Genomic DNA, 18,682 nt, shown 5'->3' with positions numbered 1-18,682 from the left:
CTCGACATTCCTGGGTCCTCTTTAGGACCGTAAAACGGGTGTGGCGAAAGAGCAAGGAGATGCGTCAGCATGGCTGAGTTTCATTCCCAGCATCTGGAAAGAGGGTTGTGGCCTCTAGGGGTTAGAGCAAGCTAGGCGGAGCAGGAATGCCGGGCGCTCAGTCCCCGAGGGCTTGGAGGAAGAACAAAGCTGGAATGATGGGAGAGGCAGAGGCAGATTGGCAGGTGCATAACTGTTCCTCGTAATGTCATAACCAGACATAATTTCTTATTTCTAAAGCACCAGCTGTTTGGCTGCTTTTAATAGTGTGTTCCCAACGCAGGAGAGGGAGCCCAAGGGCACCTGTGGAATCCTGCTGGGTGCCCACTTCTTCAGAGACATCCTTTGCTCCTAGTTTAGGCACTGTCTCCTGTTCAGTGCCTTGAGGCAGGGAACCAGGCAGAGGGCCTTCTCGGTGGTGGCACCCGCCCTGTGGAACGCCCTCCCATCAGATGTCAAAGAGAAAAATAACTACCAAACTTTTAGAAGACATCTGAAAGCAGCCCTGTTTAGGGAAGCTTTTAATGTTTAATAGGTTATTGTATTTTAGTGTTTTGTTGGAAGCCGCCCAGAGTGGCTGGGGAAACCCAGACAGATGGGCAGGGTATAAATAATAAATTATTATTATTATTATTATTGTTGTTGTTGTTGTTGTTATTTCCTGAACAATGTCTCAATCTCTCCCTTTTTGGCAGCCCCTGCAGATGAGAAACCTACACCGCCTAAAATGTTGTGTTTGAGGTTTAAACAATTACCCTTTTAAAATTTCCCGTGTGACATTGCCCCCTTTCGTATTGGAAAAAAATCTGGCACTTTAAGCCAGTACACTCTGAGCACGTGCAAAGCGCTCCCCACCCCGATTGTGTGTGTGTGTTTTTAAAGGAAATAAAGGCAAACTAACTCAGTTCATGTGCTGAGTGTCCTCTTCTGGCAAGGATCTTTCCCCTCTCTCTTAACCCAACAAACAACAGTTTTGTGATGCCTTAAAGGCTCTCTGGTTGTGGCATAAGCCTTTGTGGGCTCACGAAAGCTGATACTGTAATGAATCTGTCAGTCCTTAAGGTGCCACAAAACTCTGTTTTCAATATGTGCTGTGGAATACTAATCCTCCGGAAAGCTTTTAATGCAGTTTACAGAAAGCCCAACAAAAACACACATCCACACACAAACCAAACGCTCACACCCCCAAAAAAGAAAAGAAAAAAATCACACACTTTAGATGTCCCTCTGTGCTGGAACCCAGCCAGGAGCCTTTCAAACTGTTTGACACACACACAAAATGACTCATTCTGGGCTGAAAGGGGATCTTCTGAGCGCCAGTTGTGAAAAGACCCACCGAACGCCTTCGCTCCCTCCTTCCTCATCCTCACGCTTGTGGCCTGGATGAGGTAACAGCGGAGGATCCCTTCCACCCCAAAGGGGGACGTTGGATGGGTGAGCTCATGAGGACGGTTGGGCAAGAAGCTGGAGCCTGAAGCTGGCTCATTTCCTCCCTGGCTGGAGCCTTGGCTGCTTGCCTCTTTTCCTGGTGACCCAGAAGCTCGGATTAGCCAGGGTCTGCCGCCTCTGCCTCTCTGCTTGCCAAGACCTGCCCCTCTATCAAGGTGAGGGATCTGCGTAGCTGGACAGGTTCTGTGGAATGGTTAACCTGAGGCAATCTCACCCTGAGCCAATCATCGCAAGCGGCAGAGCGGGGCAGCCGAGAGTCTACAGCACCTGGGCACCTGCCCCAAAGCCTGTCTTGGAGAAGCAGCCAGCCAGCAGCAGGCACACCTGCCAGTCTCCAGAAGATAGCCTTGCCAACCCAGCCATGCCACCTCTCCCCTGGACAGCCTCCGTCGTCGCCGTCGTCCTCCTGCTCTGTCTCCCAGGGATGGCGATGCCAGGGCCCGGCCCGGAGGATGCCAGCCTGGACCCAGCCCTGCTGGAGCTGCGGACACTCCTGGCGTCGGGCGAGGAAGGCGTTCTGCCCCAGGGCACCCTGGAGTCCCTGTTAAATATTGCGGTGGGTCGTGTGCAGTGCCCGGCAGTGCCGTGTGAAAAGGTAAAGAGGATGGTGGCAGGTGTGCAGTCTTCTCCCGCTTGCCTGGGTCAAACTCCAGCCGGGGTTCAAAGGTCCGAAGGATGAGGCAGGCGCCCTGGATGGGATGCTGCTGGCTTCGCTCGCTTTGGGTGCAGAATGGGAGGAGGGGTGTGTTGGGAAAAGGAGGCAACCAGGGAGAAATCCCGTTCCTATTAGCCATCTGGAAAATCCCTTTCTCTCTCCTGCTATCTGTCTCTGGGAAAACCACAGGAGCTTTGACTGGTCTTTGCGGGGTGCTGGGTTCAGTCTTACGGTTGTGATTGATTGATTGATTGATTGATTGACATCTAAAGGCAGCCCTGTTTAGGGAAGCTTTTAATGTTTAATAGGTTATTGTATTTTAGTGTTTTGTTGGAAGCCGCCCAGAGTTGCTGGGGGGACCCAGCCAGATGGGCGGGGTATAAATTATTATTATTATTAATATTATTATTATTATTGATATCCCACCTTTTATCCCAGAAGCTCAAAACATTGCATAGGGCTCCCTTCCCCTTCTCAACAGCCCTGCGAGGTAGCCAGGGCCAGATTTAGGTTTGATGAGGCCCTCAGCTCCTGAAGGTAATGGGGCCCTTTCTATGTCCAGCTGTCCTTTGTCAATAACAAACTCTTGCTGTTTTTTGTGTTGAATATATGTTATATGGTAATTTATGGACCTGATAGGTATCTAAAGCCATTTGCACATCACAAATAGCAGCCTACACAACACAAAACACTGTTGCTGTATGTAGGTTTTATTTTTATTTTATTTTTATCTTACATTTTGGAAATGTACGTCCAGTTTTGTTCCTTCTTTAAATTTTTGGGGGCCCCAAGAGAGTGGGGCCCTAAGCTATAGCTTGTTTAGCTTATACGTAAATCCGGCACTGGAGGTAGTTTAGGCTGAGAGAGGCAGCGACTGGCCTCCAAGGCCACCATAATGAGCTCCCTTGCTCAGTGGGGATTCGAACCCTGGTCTCTCCCACATTTTAACCCCCTGCACCACACTGGGACACTTCCCAGTTGCAAGTTTTTCCAGTTGTCTTTCCCTTCTGCCTCTGAACTGTGTTGTGGGGGGCATGCATTTTGCCAGGAATGGCGAGACATGTAAAATGCCCGTGCGTGGACTTTTAAGGCGCCGCAGCAACACCTAGCATGTTATTTCACCTGCTGGCGAGACTCACTTTGAACCACTTAATAACATGTTGCAGGACAATGGAGGTTTTTTCCCCCAGCTGTATCATGGATCTAGAGAGCCAAAGAAAACTTTCAGCTTTAAAACCGGTGGAAAACAGGCTGATATGAACAGACATGGCTGCCAGCAGATCCACACCGTATATTAAAGCGCACATGACTTGCCCTCCCCCTCCAAGAATCCTGGAAACTATAGTTTTCTGCTACAGTTCCCAACACCCCAGTTCTCAGGGTACTTGGGGGGAAGCCATTCCCTTGAAATGTGTGCCCTTTTAGGGGAAAAAATGATGTGAATCTGCCCACAGCATGTAGGGGATGAGGGCTGGCGACAGGAAGGGCATAGAATCCTAGAACTGGATGGGGTCCACCAGAGGCCATCTAGTCCAACCCCCTGCAATGAGGTCGTTTGACGCGGGGCCCATTCTTGCCTGTAAACTGTTGGCAGGTATGGAGTTGCCCTCCTACATCCCTGAGGAAGGAGAAGGAATCCCTTCAACTCTTCTCTGTGGGCTCCATGCAATGCAAAGCCATAGAACATGTCTTAAAAAGAGGGTAAAGGTGTAGTTATTTTCAACGTCTGCTTTCGTAAAGTTATGTGTAAAGTGAGGGTGGGAGCATGAATCCATGGGGCTCTCTAATAAAAGCATAATCACAGGGTAGTACTCAGTCCAGATGAATTGGGGCCAGAATCTGATTTTGGAGAAAGCTGGTCTAACAGAACAGCTGACAGCCCAAGCACAGGAATGCTCTTAAATGAATGAAAGGGTTTTTTCCAAAAAAGAAGAAGTAAGAAATTGCAAACGGTATCAGCTGAAGGAGCAAGAACTCGGAGCAAGAGGTTGTAGAATTTTAGACTTAGAAGGGACCACGAGGGTCATCTATTCCAACCCCCTGCAATGCAGGAAAACGATGGGGCAGATGAGGAAATTTCAGCAAAGGATGCAAAGCCCAGCTGCCCGTGCCCAGACGCCTCCCCTCGGCAGCTGGTCAACTGAAGGACGTGCCTCACATTCCTGAAACAGTTTGCTAGGCAATATTTGTAAGAATTCTCAATGGTCCTCCAGCCTCACCTGGAATCCAGTCAGTTATTAACAGACTTCCAGACCATAGGCTGGCCCCATTCCTCCCAGTAGATTAGGAAATTGGTTGTCTGCTAGAGTTTCAGGCAGTGACTCTTCCAGCCCTGTTGGAAGATGCCATCGGGGTTGAACCCTCAGGCCTCCTGCCCCTTAGTCATAACCCTTCCTGGATGAATCCCAGTTCTCCTGCCCTGGCACCGGATCATAGGTTTAGACAAAAAACAAGGTATTTTTAAAAAACAGATGTTTTGTTATCCGTGCTCACCCATTTTGCACAGTGTCTCTGGGGAAAGCACCAAGCAAAGAACGAAATGTGAAAAAGTTAAGAGCTCGCCGGGGCAACAGGAACTGTCTCCTGGCTGGACCAAAGAATCTAGCCCAAAGTATCCTCATCATCATGGAATTGCAGAGTTGCAGAGCTGGAAGGGACTTCCTGCGATCATCTAGTCCAACCCCGCTGCGATGCAGGAATTGCAGTTAAAGAATCCATGACAGATGGCCATCCAGCTTCTGCTGGAAAACCTCCAAGGAAGGATACAGCTCACTGCCTTAATCAAACACCTTCTTTTAATACTAAAATGCATTGGGTAACGATTGCAGTCGTAATCTCTTGGTTAACAGGATCTCGGCTGCAGCTACGGTTGCCAAAGTTTTCACTTCCACTGCTTCTGTGGGCTTTAAGAGTTTCACGTCAGGCTGAAGTGCTGCAGAGCATTTTCTGCACTGCATTTCCCCGCAGAGTTCAAACATCATCTGCTACATTTCTGCCTGTACTGCAGCTATTAGCTCAAGAGACAAGGGCCCTGTCAGAATAACGGTTGGCAACCTCCGCTGGGGCAAGGTTCGGCCGCAAAGCTAATGGCCATGAGTTGGAAGAAGGGGAAGAGGCTACATCACAGAGTGAAGCAAAGTGGGGGGCCCTTCCCCAAGGGCTGTGGGCAGCAAAGAGTTAATAGCCAATATGCAGATGGCCTACAGAAGTTGGAGATTTCACAGGATCAAAGGACTGTGCAGGTCCTTTTATCAGGACAGATAAAGGCCTTCTTGATGTGGCACGGAGTTAAACTGTGGAACTCCCTGCCACAGTGATGGCCACCAACTTGAATGGCTTTAAAAGAAGACTGGAGGAGGAGAGGGCTATTGAGGACTACTAGCCAGAATGGCTGTGCTCTACTTGCACAGCTGGTGTCAGCAATGCTTACAAATGCCTGTTGCTGGAAACTGCAGGAACAGAGAGGGCTCTTGTGTTCGAATCCTGAATCTGGGTTTCCCACAGACATCTGGTTGGCCACTGTGAGTGTGATGGCTTGGGACTCGGGCTCAGACTCGAAGCCAGAGGAGTCTCAGTCCGCACTGGACCCTTTGCCTCAGGCGGCAGCTGAACCTAGTCTGGGGCCTGATCCTGAAGAGTCCCAATCTGCACAGGTTCCCCTGCAACAACACCAGCTGGGCCGAGTCAGGGGCCTGAGCCTGCCCTGGCTCCAGATGCAGGGATGACCTCGTTGCCTCCAGCTGGGCCATCACTTACAGCTGCTCCACTACCGGTTGGGTCAGGGGAGGCTGACGCGGCCCCTGGGTCTAGTAACCCACTGACGTCTCCCGAGCTGCAGAGACTGAGGTCTGAGAGAAGGAGAGACCTGAGTATTCACGGGAGGCGTGCTCGCCTTCGGCCGAAACAGGGAGGTGAGTCGCCGAGGGATCAGGACTGGCCCCGACAAAGATAAAAGGCTGTCGGACTCTGCCCCAGGTTGCGGGAGCAACATTGCTGTTTGCTAGAACCTGCCTGTGATCCTGTGCCTGACCTTGCCTGCTTTCCTGCCTTGGCTCTGTCGGACTGACTCCTCGCAGAACCCTTGGATTCGGGACCAGACCTGGACCGCGTTACTCTGGCTACCCGCAGGCCCAGCACAATGGATGAGTTTTCATCTGATCCAGCAGTCAGGCTCTCCCGAGCTCCTTCCGTCTTTGAAGCTTTCACCCTGTGATGTGGTCAGTGCAAAGCACTTCTGTTTCTTTTTCTGCTGGAGCCACTTTGCTGCATCATGTTCAACCTGCAAAAAAGGCTTGGTGGTTGTGTTTCACCTCAGACACCACCGCAGCCAGCAGAGTGGAGAAGTTGAGCTTCACCTTTTTTTGGCATGAACCAGCCTGCCCCTTGCCCAACCTGGCACCTTCCAGATGTTTAGCGCTACAACTCTCATTACCGACAGCCAGAACATGATGGAAGCAATAGTCCGAAACATCTGAGAGGCTGTTTAGCTTCTTAGAGATTCTTGCAGAGGAGCTGACCCTGGGAAGGTTAAAAAGGTAAAGAAGAAGAGTTTGGATTTGATATCCCGCTTTATCACTACCCTACGGAGTCTCAAAGTGGCTAACAATCTCCTTTCCCTTCCTCCCCCCCAACAAACACTCTGTGAGGTGAGTGGGGCTGAGAGACTTCAGAGAAGTGTGACTAGCCCAAGGTCACCCAGCAGCTCCATGCGGAGGAGCGGAGACGCAAACCCGGATCCCCAGATTACGACTCTACTGCTCTTAACCACTACATCACACTAAAGGTAAAAGGACCCCTGACCATTAGGTCCAGTTGTGGCCAACTCTGGGGTTGCAGCGCTCATCTTGCTTTATTGGCCGAGGGAGCCGGCGTCCAGCTTCCGGGTCATGTGGCCAGCATGACTAAGCCGCTTCTGGCGAAACAGAGCAGCGCACGGAAACGCCATTTACCTTCCTGCCAGAGCGGTACCTATTTATCTACTTGCACTGGCGTGCTCTTGAACTGCTAGGTTGGCAGGAGCAGGGACCGAGTAACGGGAGCTCACCCCGTCGTGGGGATTCGAACCGCTGACCTTCTGATCAGCAAACCCTAGGCTCTGTGGTTTAACCCACAGCATCACTCGCGTCCCTCTGGGAAGGTTAAGCCTAGAGAAAAGTAGGGACTAGGAAAGCATGGATTTCCTTCAGGTTCTCTTCCCAGATATCTCTGGAACTTACGGTAAATTAGACTTTGGGCCCAGCTACTATCCTCGTCAAGCATGTCTCTGATCATGCACAAAGTCCATTTCCTTGAATGGCCACAGATTGTTCCTATCCATGAGTTGAAGTAAACGGCATTAGCCCATCGAAAGTGACAGCTTCGAAGCAGAAAGGAGACCTGAGACCGTTTCTTCTTAAGAAACCAACCATGATTGCATTGCTTGACCTCAGAATGGCCAAGTCCGAACCCCCAGGACCCAGATTTCCACAGAGCCAGCCTTTGAAAACAGCGAAGCGGAGATAATATCATAGAATTGTAGAGTTGGGACCCTCCGGGGTCATCTAGCCCAACCCGCTGCAATGCAGGGATCTCAACTAAAGCATCCATGATAGATGACTGTCCAACCTTCAATGGAGGTGAGTCCACCACCTTCTGGTGGACTCCATAGCATTCTACTATTGAACAACTCTTACCATCAGAAAGCTCTTCCTAATGCTTAGTTGTAATCTCATTTTTTGCCTTTTGAATCTGTTGGTTCGGATCCTGCCCTCAAAGAGAACAAGCTTGCTCCATCTCTCATGTGGCAGACCTTCAGATATTTGGTGATGGCTATTGTATCCCCTCAGGATTCTTTGGGGGGACAGGACTTTTGTTGGGTTGGGTAGTTAGTTGAGTATTCCTATTGTTTTACTTGATCTGGGGGGGCTGCCTCTCCCTGCCCCCCCCTTGGCTACACTTACGGCTTGCACATAACTTCTGTTTGCATCCTGCCCTCAATGACCAGCTCTGTCTTCTTCCCACTTCTGTTCCCACCCTAAGCCTCCATTCACCAGAAATTCTTCACCTGTTAGAAGGAAATGCAAAAACCCGTGTGGCCCCCTCAGGTAAACCCCAGAGGCTGTGTGAAAATGCCTTTATGATGATGATTAGTTTAGGAACAGGATCACGGAGGAGGCAGCTGTTTAGGGTGGTGCCCATTTTTTAAATGCATTTATTTTGCATCTCCTGCGCATCAAAAGGATTCAAATGCCCTGGCCCTTCCTTTCCCTTTTGATCTGTTCCTTTGCAAAAGAAGGATGAAAGGGCCTCAGCTGTTTGGGTTGTATTAGTTACCCTCCAGGAGGCTCAGCTGGAGCCAGAGCCCAGCAGCCTTCTTTTGCAAAGAAGGCACCCTCCACAAATCCAGAGGGGAGTCCCTAAGGCGCTTGGATGGTGCCTTGAATGCCTCCTTCTGCCAACTCTTGCACCCAAGCTGGTCTCAAATGTCTTGTTCTGCTTTCCTTTGGATCAGCAAGGCTGGGGGGTGGGTTGTCTTGTCAACTAGGCAGCCCAGGGCTTCCAGACACACTGCCCAGGCTTAGATGCCAGGGAGGTCACTTCAGTGCTGTTAATGCAGTGGTTTGACTTCACCCTCGGAGGCACACTCCATTGTCTCTCAAGACAGACAGGTGCCAGCAACAACCCCACCTTTGGGCACAAGACAGAAGTACTGTTTTTGGGGGACAGGGGGCGGGCAGGTGTGGAGGACTCCCTGGTCCTGAATTGGGCAACTGTGCCCCTGAAGGACCAGGTGCACAGCCTGGGAGTCATTTTGGACTCACAGCTGTCCGTGTAGGAGCAGGTCAATTCTGTGTCCAGGGCAACTGTCTACCAGCTCCATCTGGTATGCAGGATGAGACTCTACCTGCCCGTGGACTGTTTCGCCAGAGTGGTGCATGCTCTAGTTCTCTCCTGCTTGGACTACTGCAATGTGCTCTATGTGGGGCTACCTTTGAAGGTGACTCGGAAACTACAACTAATCCAGAGTGCGGCAGCTAGACTGGTGACTGGGAGCGGCCGTCTTGAAAGACCTACATTGGCTCCCAGGACGTTTCCAAGCACAATTCAAAGTGTTGGTGCTGACCTTTAAAGCCCTAAATGGCCTCTAAGGCCCAGTATACCTGAAGGAGCGTCTCCACCCCCATCGTTCTGCCCGGACACTGAGGTCCAGCTCTGAGGGCCTTCTGGCGGTTCCCTCCCTGCGAGAAGCAAAGCTACAGGGAACCACGCAGAGGGCCTTCTCAGTGGTGGCACCCGCCCTGTGGAACGCCCTCCCACCAGATGTCAAAGAGAAAAACTACCAGACATTTAGAAGACATCTGAAGGCAGGGAAGTTTTTAATGTGTGACATTTGAATATATTTTTGATCTTTGTTGGAAGCCACCGAGAGCAGCTGGGGAAACCCAGCCAGATGGGCGGGGTACAAATAATAAATTGTTGTTACAATATCCTCCCCCTTCCCATTTCACCCTGACAACAACCCTGTGAAACACATTAAGTCCTACGCTCTAATCACTCTGCCACGCTGTCTCTATCCTGTCCCTCCTCATCAAATGGACTAAATGGGCAGCTGGCCTGATCCTGCAGGCTCTTCTCCTCTGTCACCAGTGGCTCAGCTAGCCGCTCCTACATCCGGAGCGGCACGGCGGTGCAATCCGCCCAGGGGGGTTGTCACCCCCCTCTGGGATGGCACCTGGGGCGGACCGTCTCCACTGCACCCCCCCCCCTTCCTACGCCCCTGTCTGTCACCTCCGCATCTTATTTCCAGATGCAGACATACTGCTAGGATGGACCATGCTAACCTCTAGACATCCCTCCCAGCAGATCCATATTTTTTTTGCAGATTCTCTTTTAATTCATATTCTGCTGGGCGCAGGCTGTGGGGAGACTCACTGAAGAACTATGTGTCCCTGTTTGCTTGACTAACATCAGCAGAACCTGCAGGATGAGGCCACTGGGCCATCTAGTACAACATCCTGTTCTCCCAGGGGCCAAGCAGATGCTTGTGGGACACCAGTAAGCAGGATCCGAGCACAAGAGCAACTCTCCTTTCCCATGGCTTCTAGCAACTGGCATTCGGAAGCACGGCTGCCTCCAGCTAGTAGCCATAGATAGCTCTTCTCTCCTGTGAATTTGTCTACCCCTCTTTTTAAGCCCTCCCAAGTTGTCAACCATCGCTGCCTCCTGTGGCAGAGAGTTCCACAGTTCAACCCCGCACTGTGCAAAGAGGTATTTTTTCCTGCTGCCTCGTATTTCACAGTGCAGAGGAGACATGCCGGCACCCAGACGTAAGCTGAACGTGTGCCAGGTTGCGAGAGACACAGAGAGAATGACTCTTTGTACTCTCTGCCAGCGTCACGCTCGGGAGTACACAGGCGAGAATGTCAGGCTCCAGGTGTGATCATGCACACCTTCCCCTGGGGTGCCACCCACTTTGGCACAAATCGAGGCACGCTTGCCTTAGGGAGGAAGGCATTCCATTCCTGGAACAATAGAGCTATAGCAGTTTCGGCCGGCGCAGCGATACTGCAGCGAGGCGGGTAGCAGAAAACCTGCACAGGTCGAATTTATTTGGAACATAGCTACATTCCACCTCTTTCAAGAATAAATCCTCAATGGGTAATAATCAAAAGCAACAAGATCCCCCTAGGGCAGGCATCCCCAACCTTCGGCCCTCCAGATGTTTTGGACTACAATTCCCATCATCCCTGCCCACTGGTCCTGTTAGCTAGGGATCATGGGAGTTGTAGGCCAAAACATCTGGAGGGCCGAAGGTTGGGGATGCCTGCCTTAGGATTGCCATCTGACCAGGTTTGGCCTGCTCCTATGCCATTCACGGCCAGCTGACCTGTAGAAATTAGCAAGCAACCTCTTTGCCGTGTCAAGAGTGACAGAATTCCTGCATTCCTGCACTCACCTGACTTATTCAATCAGGAAAAAAATGGATCCCGTTCGCAACCAGAGGTACCACTGTACTCTGATTCCTGGACCGTTCGCAGGCCAGATTTAGAAGGCGATTGGGCCGGATCCGGCCCCCGGGCCTTAGTTTGCCTACCCATGGTCTGGACTAAGGATTCTGAGCTGCTGTGTTCTGATTCGATATGTCCAATCGCAGAACATTTCAGGATTTGGGCCTCTGCCATTGGCCCTTGAATTCTGAGTCGTGATTCGCAGCTTGAAAGTTTAGATAGCCAATCACATTGGGAGTGGGAGTGGCTCAGGCTTTCAGAAATGTATATAAGGAGTTGCTTTTCCCCTGTTTCCCAGTTATGTAGTTCAATAAAGGTTCTTGCTGTTATCGCTGTGCCTTGCCTCGTGGGAACCTACCTACACTTCACTGGCATTTGGGATCAGAGTTTTCTGGGTCTGGATTTTTCTTGTCCTGAATTAAAAAGAGGCAAGGGGGTGCCTCTGCCTCTAATAATAATAATCATAATAATATGATTAGACCTACATTGACCTACACTGGCTCCCAGTACGTTTCCGAGCACAATTCAAAGTGTTGGTGCTGACCTTTAAAGCCCTAAACGGCCTCGGTCCTGTATACCTGAAGGAGCGTCTCCATCCCCATCATTCAGCCCGGACACTGAGGTCCAGCGCCGAGGGCCTTCTGGCAGTTCCCTCATTGCGAGAAGTGAGGCTACAGGGAACCAGGCAGAGGGCCTTCCCGGTGGTGGCACCCGTCTCCTGCCAGATGTCAAGGAGCTTTGCAATCTTCCAATATACCTGAAGGAGCGTCTCCACCCCCATCGTTCTGCCCGGACACTGAGGTCCAGCGCCGAGGGTCTTCTGGCAGTTCCCTCATTGCGAGAAGCAAAGCTACAGGGAACCAGGCAGATGGCCTTCTCGGTGGTGGCGCCCGCCCTGTGGAACACCCTCCCATCAGATGTCAAAGAGATAAACAACTACCTGACATTCAGAAGACATCTTAAGGCAGCCCTGTTCAGGGAAGTTTTTAATGTATGACATATTAGTGTATTTTTGGTCTTTGTGGAAGCCACCCCGAGTGGCTGGGGAAACCCAGCCAGATGGGCGGGGTACAAATAAATTATTATTATTATTATTATTATTATTATTATTATTATTATTATTTATACCCCACCCATCTGGCTGGGTTTCATGTCATCTTGCCCCAACCAGACCTGATAGAATAGCTTCAAATAACTGGCAACTTCCTAAATTACCTGTCAGGCTTTGCAAACAGCTCAGCAATCCTTTATCAGCACCAGGGCAAAAGCCAAGGACTCCATGGTTTGTCTCAGCCCTTGCTATCCAGACCCATCTAGTTGCAGGCTGAGCGGCCTGGTCAGAGCTGGGTTCAAATCCCACGTGAGTCATTCACCTCTTATCTGGTGCTGATAACACCCGAGAAGTTCACTTTTATTAATCTTCTGTCCCCTGCATCTCAGAGGCCCTGATCCAGCTGATAGCTGCAGGAAACAGAACGCTAGGTGCAATGGATCTTTGGCCTGATCCAGCCTTCCCCAACCAGGTGCCCTCCAGAAGTTTCAGAGGAGCCACAAAGCTTCGAGGCCGCTTTACTTTCAAAAAGTTCTTTTATTTTCATGTCAGCGTGTGCAAGCTTCGGAGCTACACAGCACTCTGCGTCAGATGTCGTTTATTTATTATTGTGTCCACCCATCAACAGAATCATTTAGGCAGCTTGCAAAGGAAAAACAAACAAACACCCTAGGGTTTATTTTTAAAAAACACAATAATGAAAACCAAATCTCCAAATGAATCCGAACTTCAATGTCTAAAATTCCTGGTAGAGGATAAGGATCCTGAGGTCACGTTAAGGGTAGCCAAATTCTGTGCGATTGCCATAAAACGTAGGGAACAAGCTATGCTATCATCATGATTAAGGTTTTAAATGATAATTTTAGGTTATATGTTAGTGACTAAGTTTTAATTTATATATTTTTAACTGTTGCTATACCTGTATTGTCCCTGTTATACCTAATTGCAAATTCAAATGTATCCCTATCGTGTTTTATGATTTCCTTGATATTGTATGTGGGCTGGAACTGGTCTGTGACCAAAATAATAATAATTCAAATAATGAAAACCATAAAAATCTGTGCAAAAATAACAAACTGTCCCCCTCCTCTCTCTCTCTGTTTCCCCCTTCCAGTGTCTCTCTGCTTCGGATATTTTTACACTCACAAAGGGAAAAACTCCCAGGGATGCCAACCTCACATCCTCGGAGCTGTTGCCGTTCTCCGCTGGCCTGGTCTACTACCTCACTGACCCCACGACAGCTTGCCGGTCCGTGGCGGACGGAGACTGGGTGGCCAAGGTCCGCACTTTGCAGAGCGAATTCTTAGAGGGGAATCCTCCCGTTGGGCCTGATCGAGAGAAGGTGGCCGAGCTGATGGGGGCCGTTCAGAGAAACATCCAGGAGAATGAAAGAAATGAGGTAATAATAATAATAATAATAATAATAATTTTTTATTTCTACCCCGCCCTTCCCGGTTAAAAAACCGGGATCAGGGTGGCTAACAACAAATTTAAAACACTTAATTGCATAAGCAGCATAAAATACAGTATAAAAACATGAATAACAATAAAATTCAAAAATCAATTTAGGGGAAATAAGCATTAGATAATCCCCAGGGCTAGCTGCCTGAATTGGTCCTACTTGGGCCAGTGAGGAGACCAGGGGAGAATTAGCTGTGGGGTCTCAGAGAGGGAAATCTTCATAAAAGGGGAGGCAAGGGACATAAAAGATCAGGCTGAATTCAAATTAAAGGCCAAGCGGAATAGCTCTGTCTTACAGGCCCGACGGAAGGAGGTTAAATCCTTCAGGGCCCTGGTCTCATGGGAGAAGAGCATTCCACCAGGTCGGAGCCATCGCTGAGAAGGCCATGGCCCTGGGGGAGGATAGTCTGGCTTCCTTAGGCCCCGGGACGTCTAAACTATGGTTATTCATGGACCTTAAGGTCCTCTGCGGGGCAGACCAGTAGAGGCGGTCCCGTAAATACGAGGGCCCTAAGAGAGGTAACACCTGGGAAAGGATCTTCTGGCAGAATCTACTCCCATCCCAATTCTGGATTAAGAACATAAGGAGGAGCCTACTGGATTATTACGAAATTAAAAGACGCCTGCTCCTTGGGAGAAAGGCGATGGCAAACCTATACAGCATCTTAAAAAGCAGAGACATCACCTTGCCAACAAAGGTCCGTATAGTTAAAGCTGTGGTTTTCCCAGTAGTGATGTATAGAAGTGAGAGCTGGACCATAAAGAAGGCTGATCGCCGAAGAATGGATGCTTTTGAATTCTGGTGCTGGAGGAGACTCTTGAGAGTCCCATGGACTGCAAGAAGATCCAACCTCTCCATTCGGAAGGAAATCAGGCCTGAGTGCTCACTGGAAGGACAGATCCTGAAGCTGAGGCTCCAAGACCTTGGCCACCTCATGAGAAGAGAAGACTCCCTGGAAAAGACCCTGATGTTGGGAAAGATGGAGGGTGCAAGGAGAAGGGGACGATGGAGGACGAGATGGTGGGACAGTGTTCTTGAAGCTCCCAGCATGAGTTTGACCAAACTGCGGGAGGCAGTGGAAGACAGGAGGGCCTGGCGTGCTCTGGTCCAGGGGGTCACGAAGAGGCGGACACGACTAAACAACAACAACAACAAAAACATAATAGGGGGGAAATAGAGGGGGGAGGAAAGGGGGGGAATTTAAAATACAGGTCAAAATGCAATTTAAAATGCAGCCTCTTTTTAAAGTAGCTGAAAAATCCAACATCAGCGTGTCCAGCCCAGCCTCCTGTTCTCACAGTGGCCAACCAGATCACCCGATGGGAAACCAGCAAGCAGAATTCGAACACTAGGGCAACTCTCCCCTCCTGGGGTTTCCAGAAACTGGGATTCAGGAGCATTGCTGCCTCTCAACTGTGGAGCCATTGATAGCCCTCCTCCTCCATGAATTTGTCTGACCCTCTTTTAAAACCATCTAGATTGGTGGACATCCCTGCCTACTGTGGCAGGGAGTTCCACAGGTTAACGGTGCAGTGGGACAAAGGCCTTCCTTTCGTCTGCCCTGAATCGGACAATATTCCATTTCATGGGGTGTCCGTGAGTTCTAGGGTTGTGATACAGAGCAAAACATTTCTCTGTACACTGTAAAATTTTAATAAGTTTATCATTAATGTGTAGCTTAATGTACAGACCAGTCTTCCCCACGTTGTTGAGTTTCAGGTGTTTTGGATTACAACTCTCACCTGGCCAGGTCAAATGTTTTTGAGAGATGCTGCCAAGACGAATTTCCTGATAAATGGTGATGCCCGTTAAAGTAAAACCGTAATTAAAATGATAGCATTCCCTTTGCCCTGCCATTACCTCCTTGCCTCCTGTGCTTGTGAGAGCTGCACGGTGGCATGGAAATTAGACAGCGAAAGCTTTTCCTGTCTTTTCCTGATGGGGTAAAGTTTTACCTGTTGGATATCTGTCTGTCACACTATAATTAAGGAGGAGAGAGCTGGCAACTCTAATCTTCTCCACTGTTAATCATCTGGTCTTTGATAGCAAGGAAGAGGAGGAAGACTGAACTTGATAAAGTTCTGGTAAAGGCAAAGGTAAAGGGACCCCTGACCATTAGGTCCAGTCGTGGCCGACTCTGGGGTTGCGGCGCTCATCTCGCTTTATTGGCCGAGGGAGCCAGCGTACAGCTTCCGGGTCATGTGGCCAGCATGACTAAGCCGCTTCTGGCGAACCAGAGCAGCACACGGAAATGCCGTTTACCTTCCCGCCGGAGCGGTACCTATTTATCTACTTGCACTTTGACGTGCTTTCGAACTGCTAGGTTGGCAGGAGCAGGGACCGAGCAACAGGAGCTCACCCCGTCACGGGGATTCGAATCGCCGACATTCTGATCGGCAAGTCCTAGGCTCTGTGGTTTAACCCACAGCGCCACCCGCGTCCCTTAAAGTTCTAGGTGGGAGCAGTTAAAAACTATTTAAATATGACAAGGCCAACTTTCTAGTCCTCATTGCTAAGACAGAAAAGCCTCAAGACACACAGGCTTTTCTTATTGCTCCCGTTGCTAAATTCCCACACTTCCGTTCCCTTTTCACGTCCTCTGCTTCTCCACTGCCACCCGCTGTTATTCCTCTGTCTCGCCATTAAATTAAGTACATCTCTAGACATTCTGCAGCCATGGCTGTCAGGGTGGCTTACAAAATAAAGCACAAATAAGTAGCTGCGATTCCTGCGTTGCAGCGGGTTGGACTAGATGCCCCCTGGGGGTCCCTTGCAGCTCTAAAATTCTAGGATCCTGTGAAATAAATTGCTTGGCTGAGCAGCCTCAGAGGCTCAGCCTGTCGCCTGACCTGCTCTCCTCTCCTTCCCAGCCCTGCGCAGGAGTGGACCAGATCCTGGAGAGCAGTGCACGGATCTCCAATCGAGTAGCCTCGGAGCCAGCTGGGCGGGTGCTGGCAGCCGTTGCCTACCATGCCCTGGCGGGGGGCTGCTTCCATGCCCTCCCCCCCGAGCACTACTTTGTGGAGTACATCTTTGGGCTCTACGGCAACAAGACCCACAACCTCACCTTGGCAGGTAATTTCATCCCACTGGTTTTTTTGTTTGTTTTTGAATTTGATAGTGTTTATTATACAAACCATTAGAAGTAAATTTAGGTAAAGGTAAAGGGACCCCTGACCATTAGGTCCAGTCGTGGATGACTCTGGGGTTGCGGCGCTCATCTCGCTTTACTGGCCGAGGGAGCCGGTGTACAGCTTCCGGGTCATGTGGCCAGCAGGACTAAGCCGCTTCTGGCGAACCAGAGCAGCGCACGGAAACGCCGTTTACCTTCCCGACAGAGCGGTACCTATTTATCTACTTGCACTTTGACGTGCTTTCGAACTGCTAGGTTGGCAGGAGCAGGGACCGAGCACCGGGAGCTCACCCCGTCGCGGGGATTCGAACCGCCGACCTTCTGATCGGCAAGCCCTAGGCTCTGTGGTTTAACCCACAGCACCACCCGCGTCCCTTTTAGTAAATTTACACAGTAAATTTACACAGCTATTGTTATGTACTGAGTTGAATAGGATCCAAACTGCAGCAGTCTGATTGGTCCTAGAACAATAGGATTCAGAATGCAGCAGTCTGATTGGTCCTAGAACAATGCAGCAGTATGATTGGTTGGCAGGAACCACCCAATCATGCTCCAGATAGAAGTGAATCCACAACCTGATTGGCTTACAGTAGAATTCCGGAATTAGCCAATCATGTGCAGCCCATTGTGTAAATAATGTATATAAAGCAGATGCTTTGAGGGGACTTTCATTCATTCCTCCTCACCACTATGAGCTGAATAAAGAGCATGAAATCACTTTGCGACTCTGAGTATATTTCAGCTATTAAGTATAGAAGGTGGCATCAAGTCTTGGCACTGCCAAACTGTGTAACACAGTTTAAGTTAGTAGAGTAAGGCATGATTCCATTTCAAGGCATGCAGGAAAGGGGTTTATTGCATTCCATATTTTTTCCTTCAGCTCTTCCGCTTTTCTAATATATGCTTTCATTGCATCTTCTCTGCACATTCCTTTCAAGGAATTCCAGGCGTCCCACTTGCCCTTGCCTTTGAAATCAAGCATCCCAGGATGGTCTGCATTTACATCTCCAGCTGTGGCCTGCTTGTAGCAGCTGTAGATATCCAGCATTTCTTGATCTGTTGGTTGAGTCTTCAGCTTCTTGACTTCTTCTGCAGCTTTTTCAAACTCTGTGCCATGGTTGCAGAAGCGCGCAGCGACCTCATTTCATCCCACTGTTGGGGAATGGGGTGCTGGGTGAGGAAGGCAGCGGGCAAGGGTTTGGGCAGGGAGGGGAGTCTATTCAGTCCTGAGACAGGCAGAAGGTTTGCTCCGACACTTTCCTGCTCCTGTGTCTGTTGAGGATGAGCCATCTGCCTTAACACAGAGTCACAGAATTTGTGAGTCAGAAGGGACCCTGAGGCCATCTAGTCCAACCCCCCTGTGTTGGGACATTTCACCAGCACTGGGTTGGGGTTGAGAAGGACGTGTGTGTCTGTGTCTCTCTGTGTGTTGATGGAGATGAGTTTTCTCCCCCCCCCCTTTTTGGAATATTTTTATTAAGAATTTCAACATAACAATTTATCAAAAACACATAATCCTCACCCCCCCCCATTTTCCCCTCCCCCCAAAAGAAAAAAAAAACCCTCCTACCCACCCCACCCCCAGACTTCCCTCAACTCCTCTCTCTGGTTTTTCAGCACATGTTATTCTGCATATTATAAAATTGTAAAGATCCTTAATTTGATGGAGGTGAGTTCTAAGGTGTGGCCTCGCCTCTGCCCTGGACTCCAGGTATGGCCCTGGGCAAATCCAGCTCAACCTCCCTCCTCACTTGCTGGGTGGCAGGTCCTGTTTCTGGGTGGGGGGCTTTGTTCCCAGGTGCAGATTAATCCTTGAAGTGCAGATGGCTCTAGTCTAAAGCATGGGTAGGCAAACTAAGGCCCGGGGAGCCGGATCCGGCCCAATTGCCTTCTCAATATGGCCCGC

The 18,682-nt window shown here is 49.9% G+C and overlaps 1 protein-coding gene across 2 annotated transcripts in view; it reads left to right on the top strand.

The window, feature by feature from the left end:
* The window catches only part of SLC39A4 (solute carrier family 39 member 4), a 67,749-nt gene that overhangs the window by 26,606 nt on the left and 22,461 nt on the right, over positions 1-18,682 (top strand). The window contains exons 1-3 of one of the 2 annotated variants that reach the window (XM_083622009.1): positions 1,107-2,083; positions 13,296-13,580; positions 16,514-16,718. In XM_083622009.1, coding sequence (XP_083478135.1) covers positions 1,679-2,083; positions 13,296-13,580; positions 16,514-16,718 — 895 coding nt within the window. In that variant the 5' untranslated portion in view covers positions 1,107-1,678. Of the gene's footprint in view, positions 1-1,106; positions 2,084-13,295; positions 13,581-16,513; positions 16,719-18,682 lie in introns of those variants that run through there. The other variant, XM_083622010.1, reaches the window with a different exon arrangement.

This window comes from Podarcis filfolensis, assembly GCF_964270895.1.
Source record: "Podarcis filfolensis genome assembly, chromosome: 7".
NCBI lineage: Eukaryota > Metazoa > Chordata > Lepidosauria > Squamata > Lacertidae > Podarcis > Podarcis filfolensis.
The sequence above is the reverse complement of the archived record's forward strand: the minus strand, read 5'-3'. Positions and strand labels throughout refer to the sequence as shown.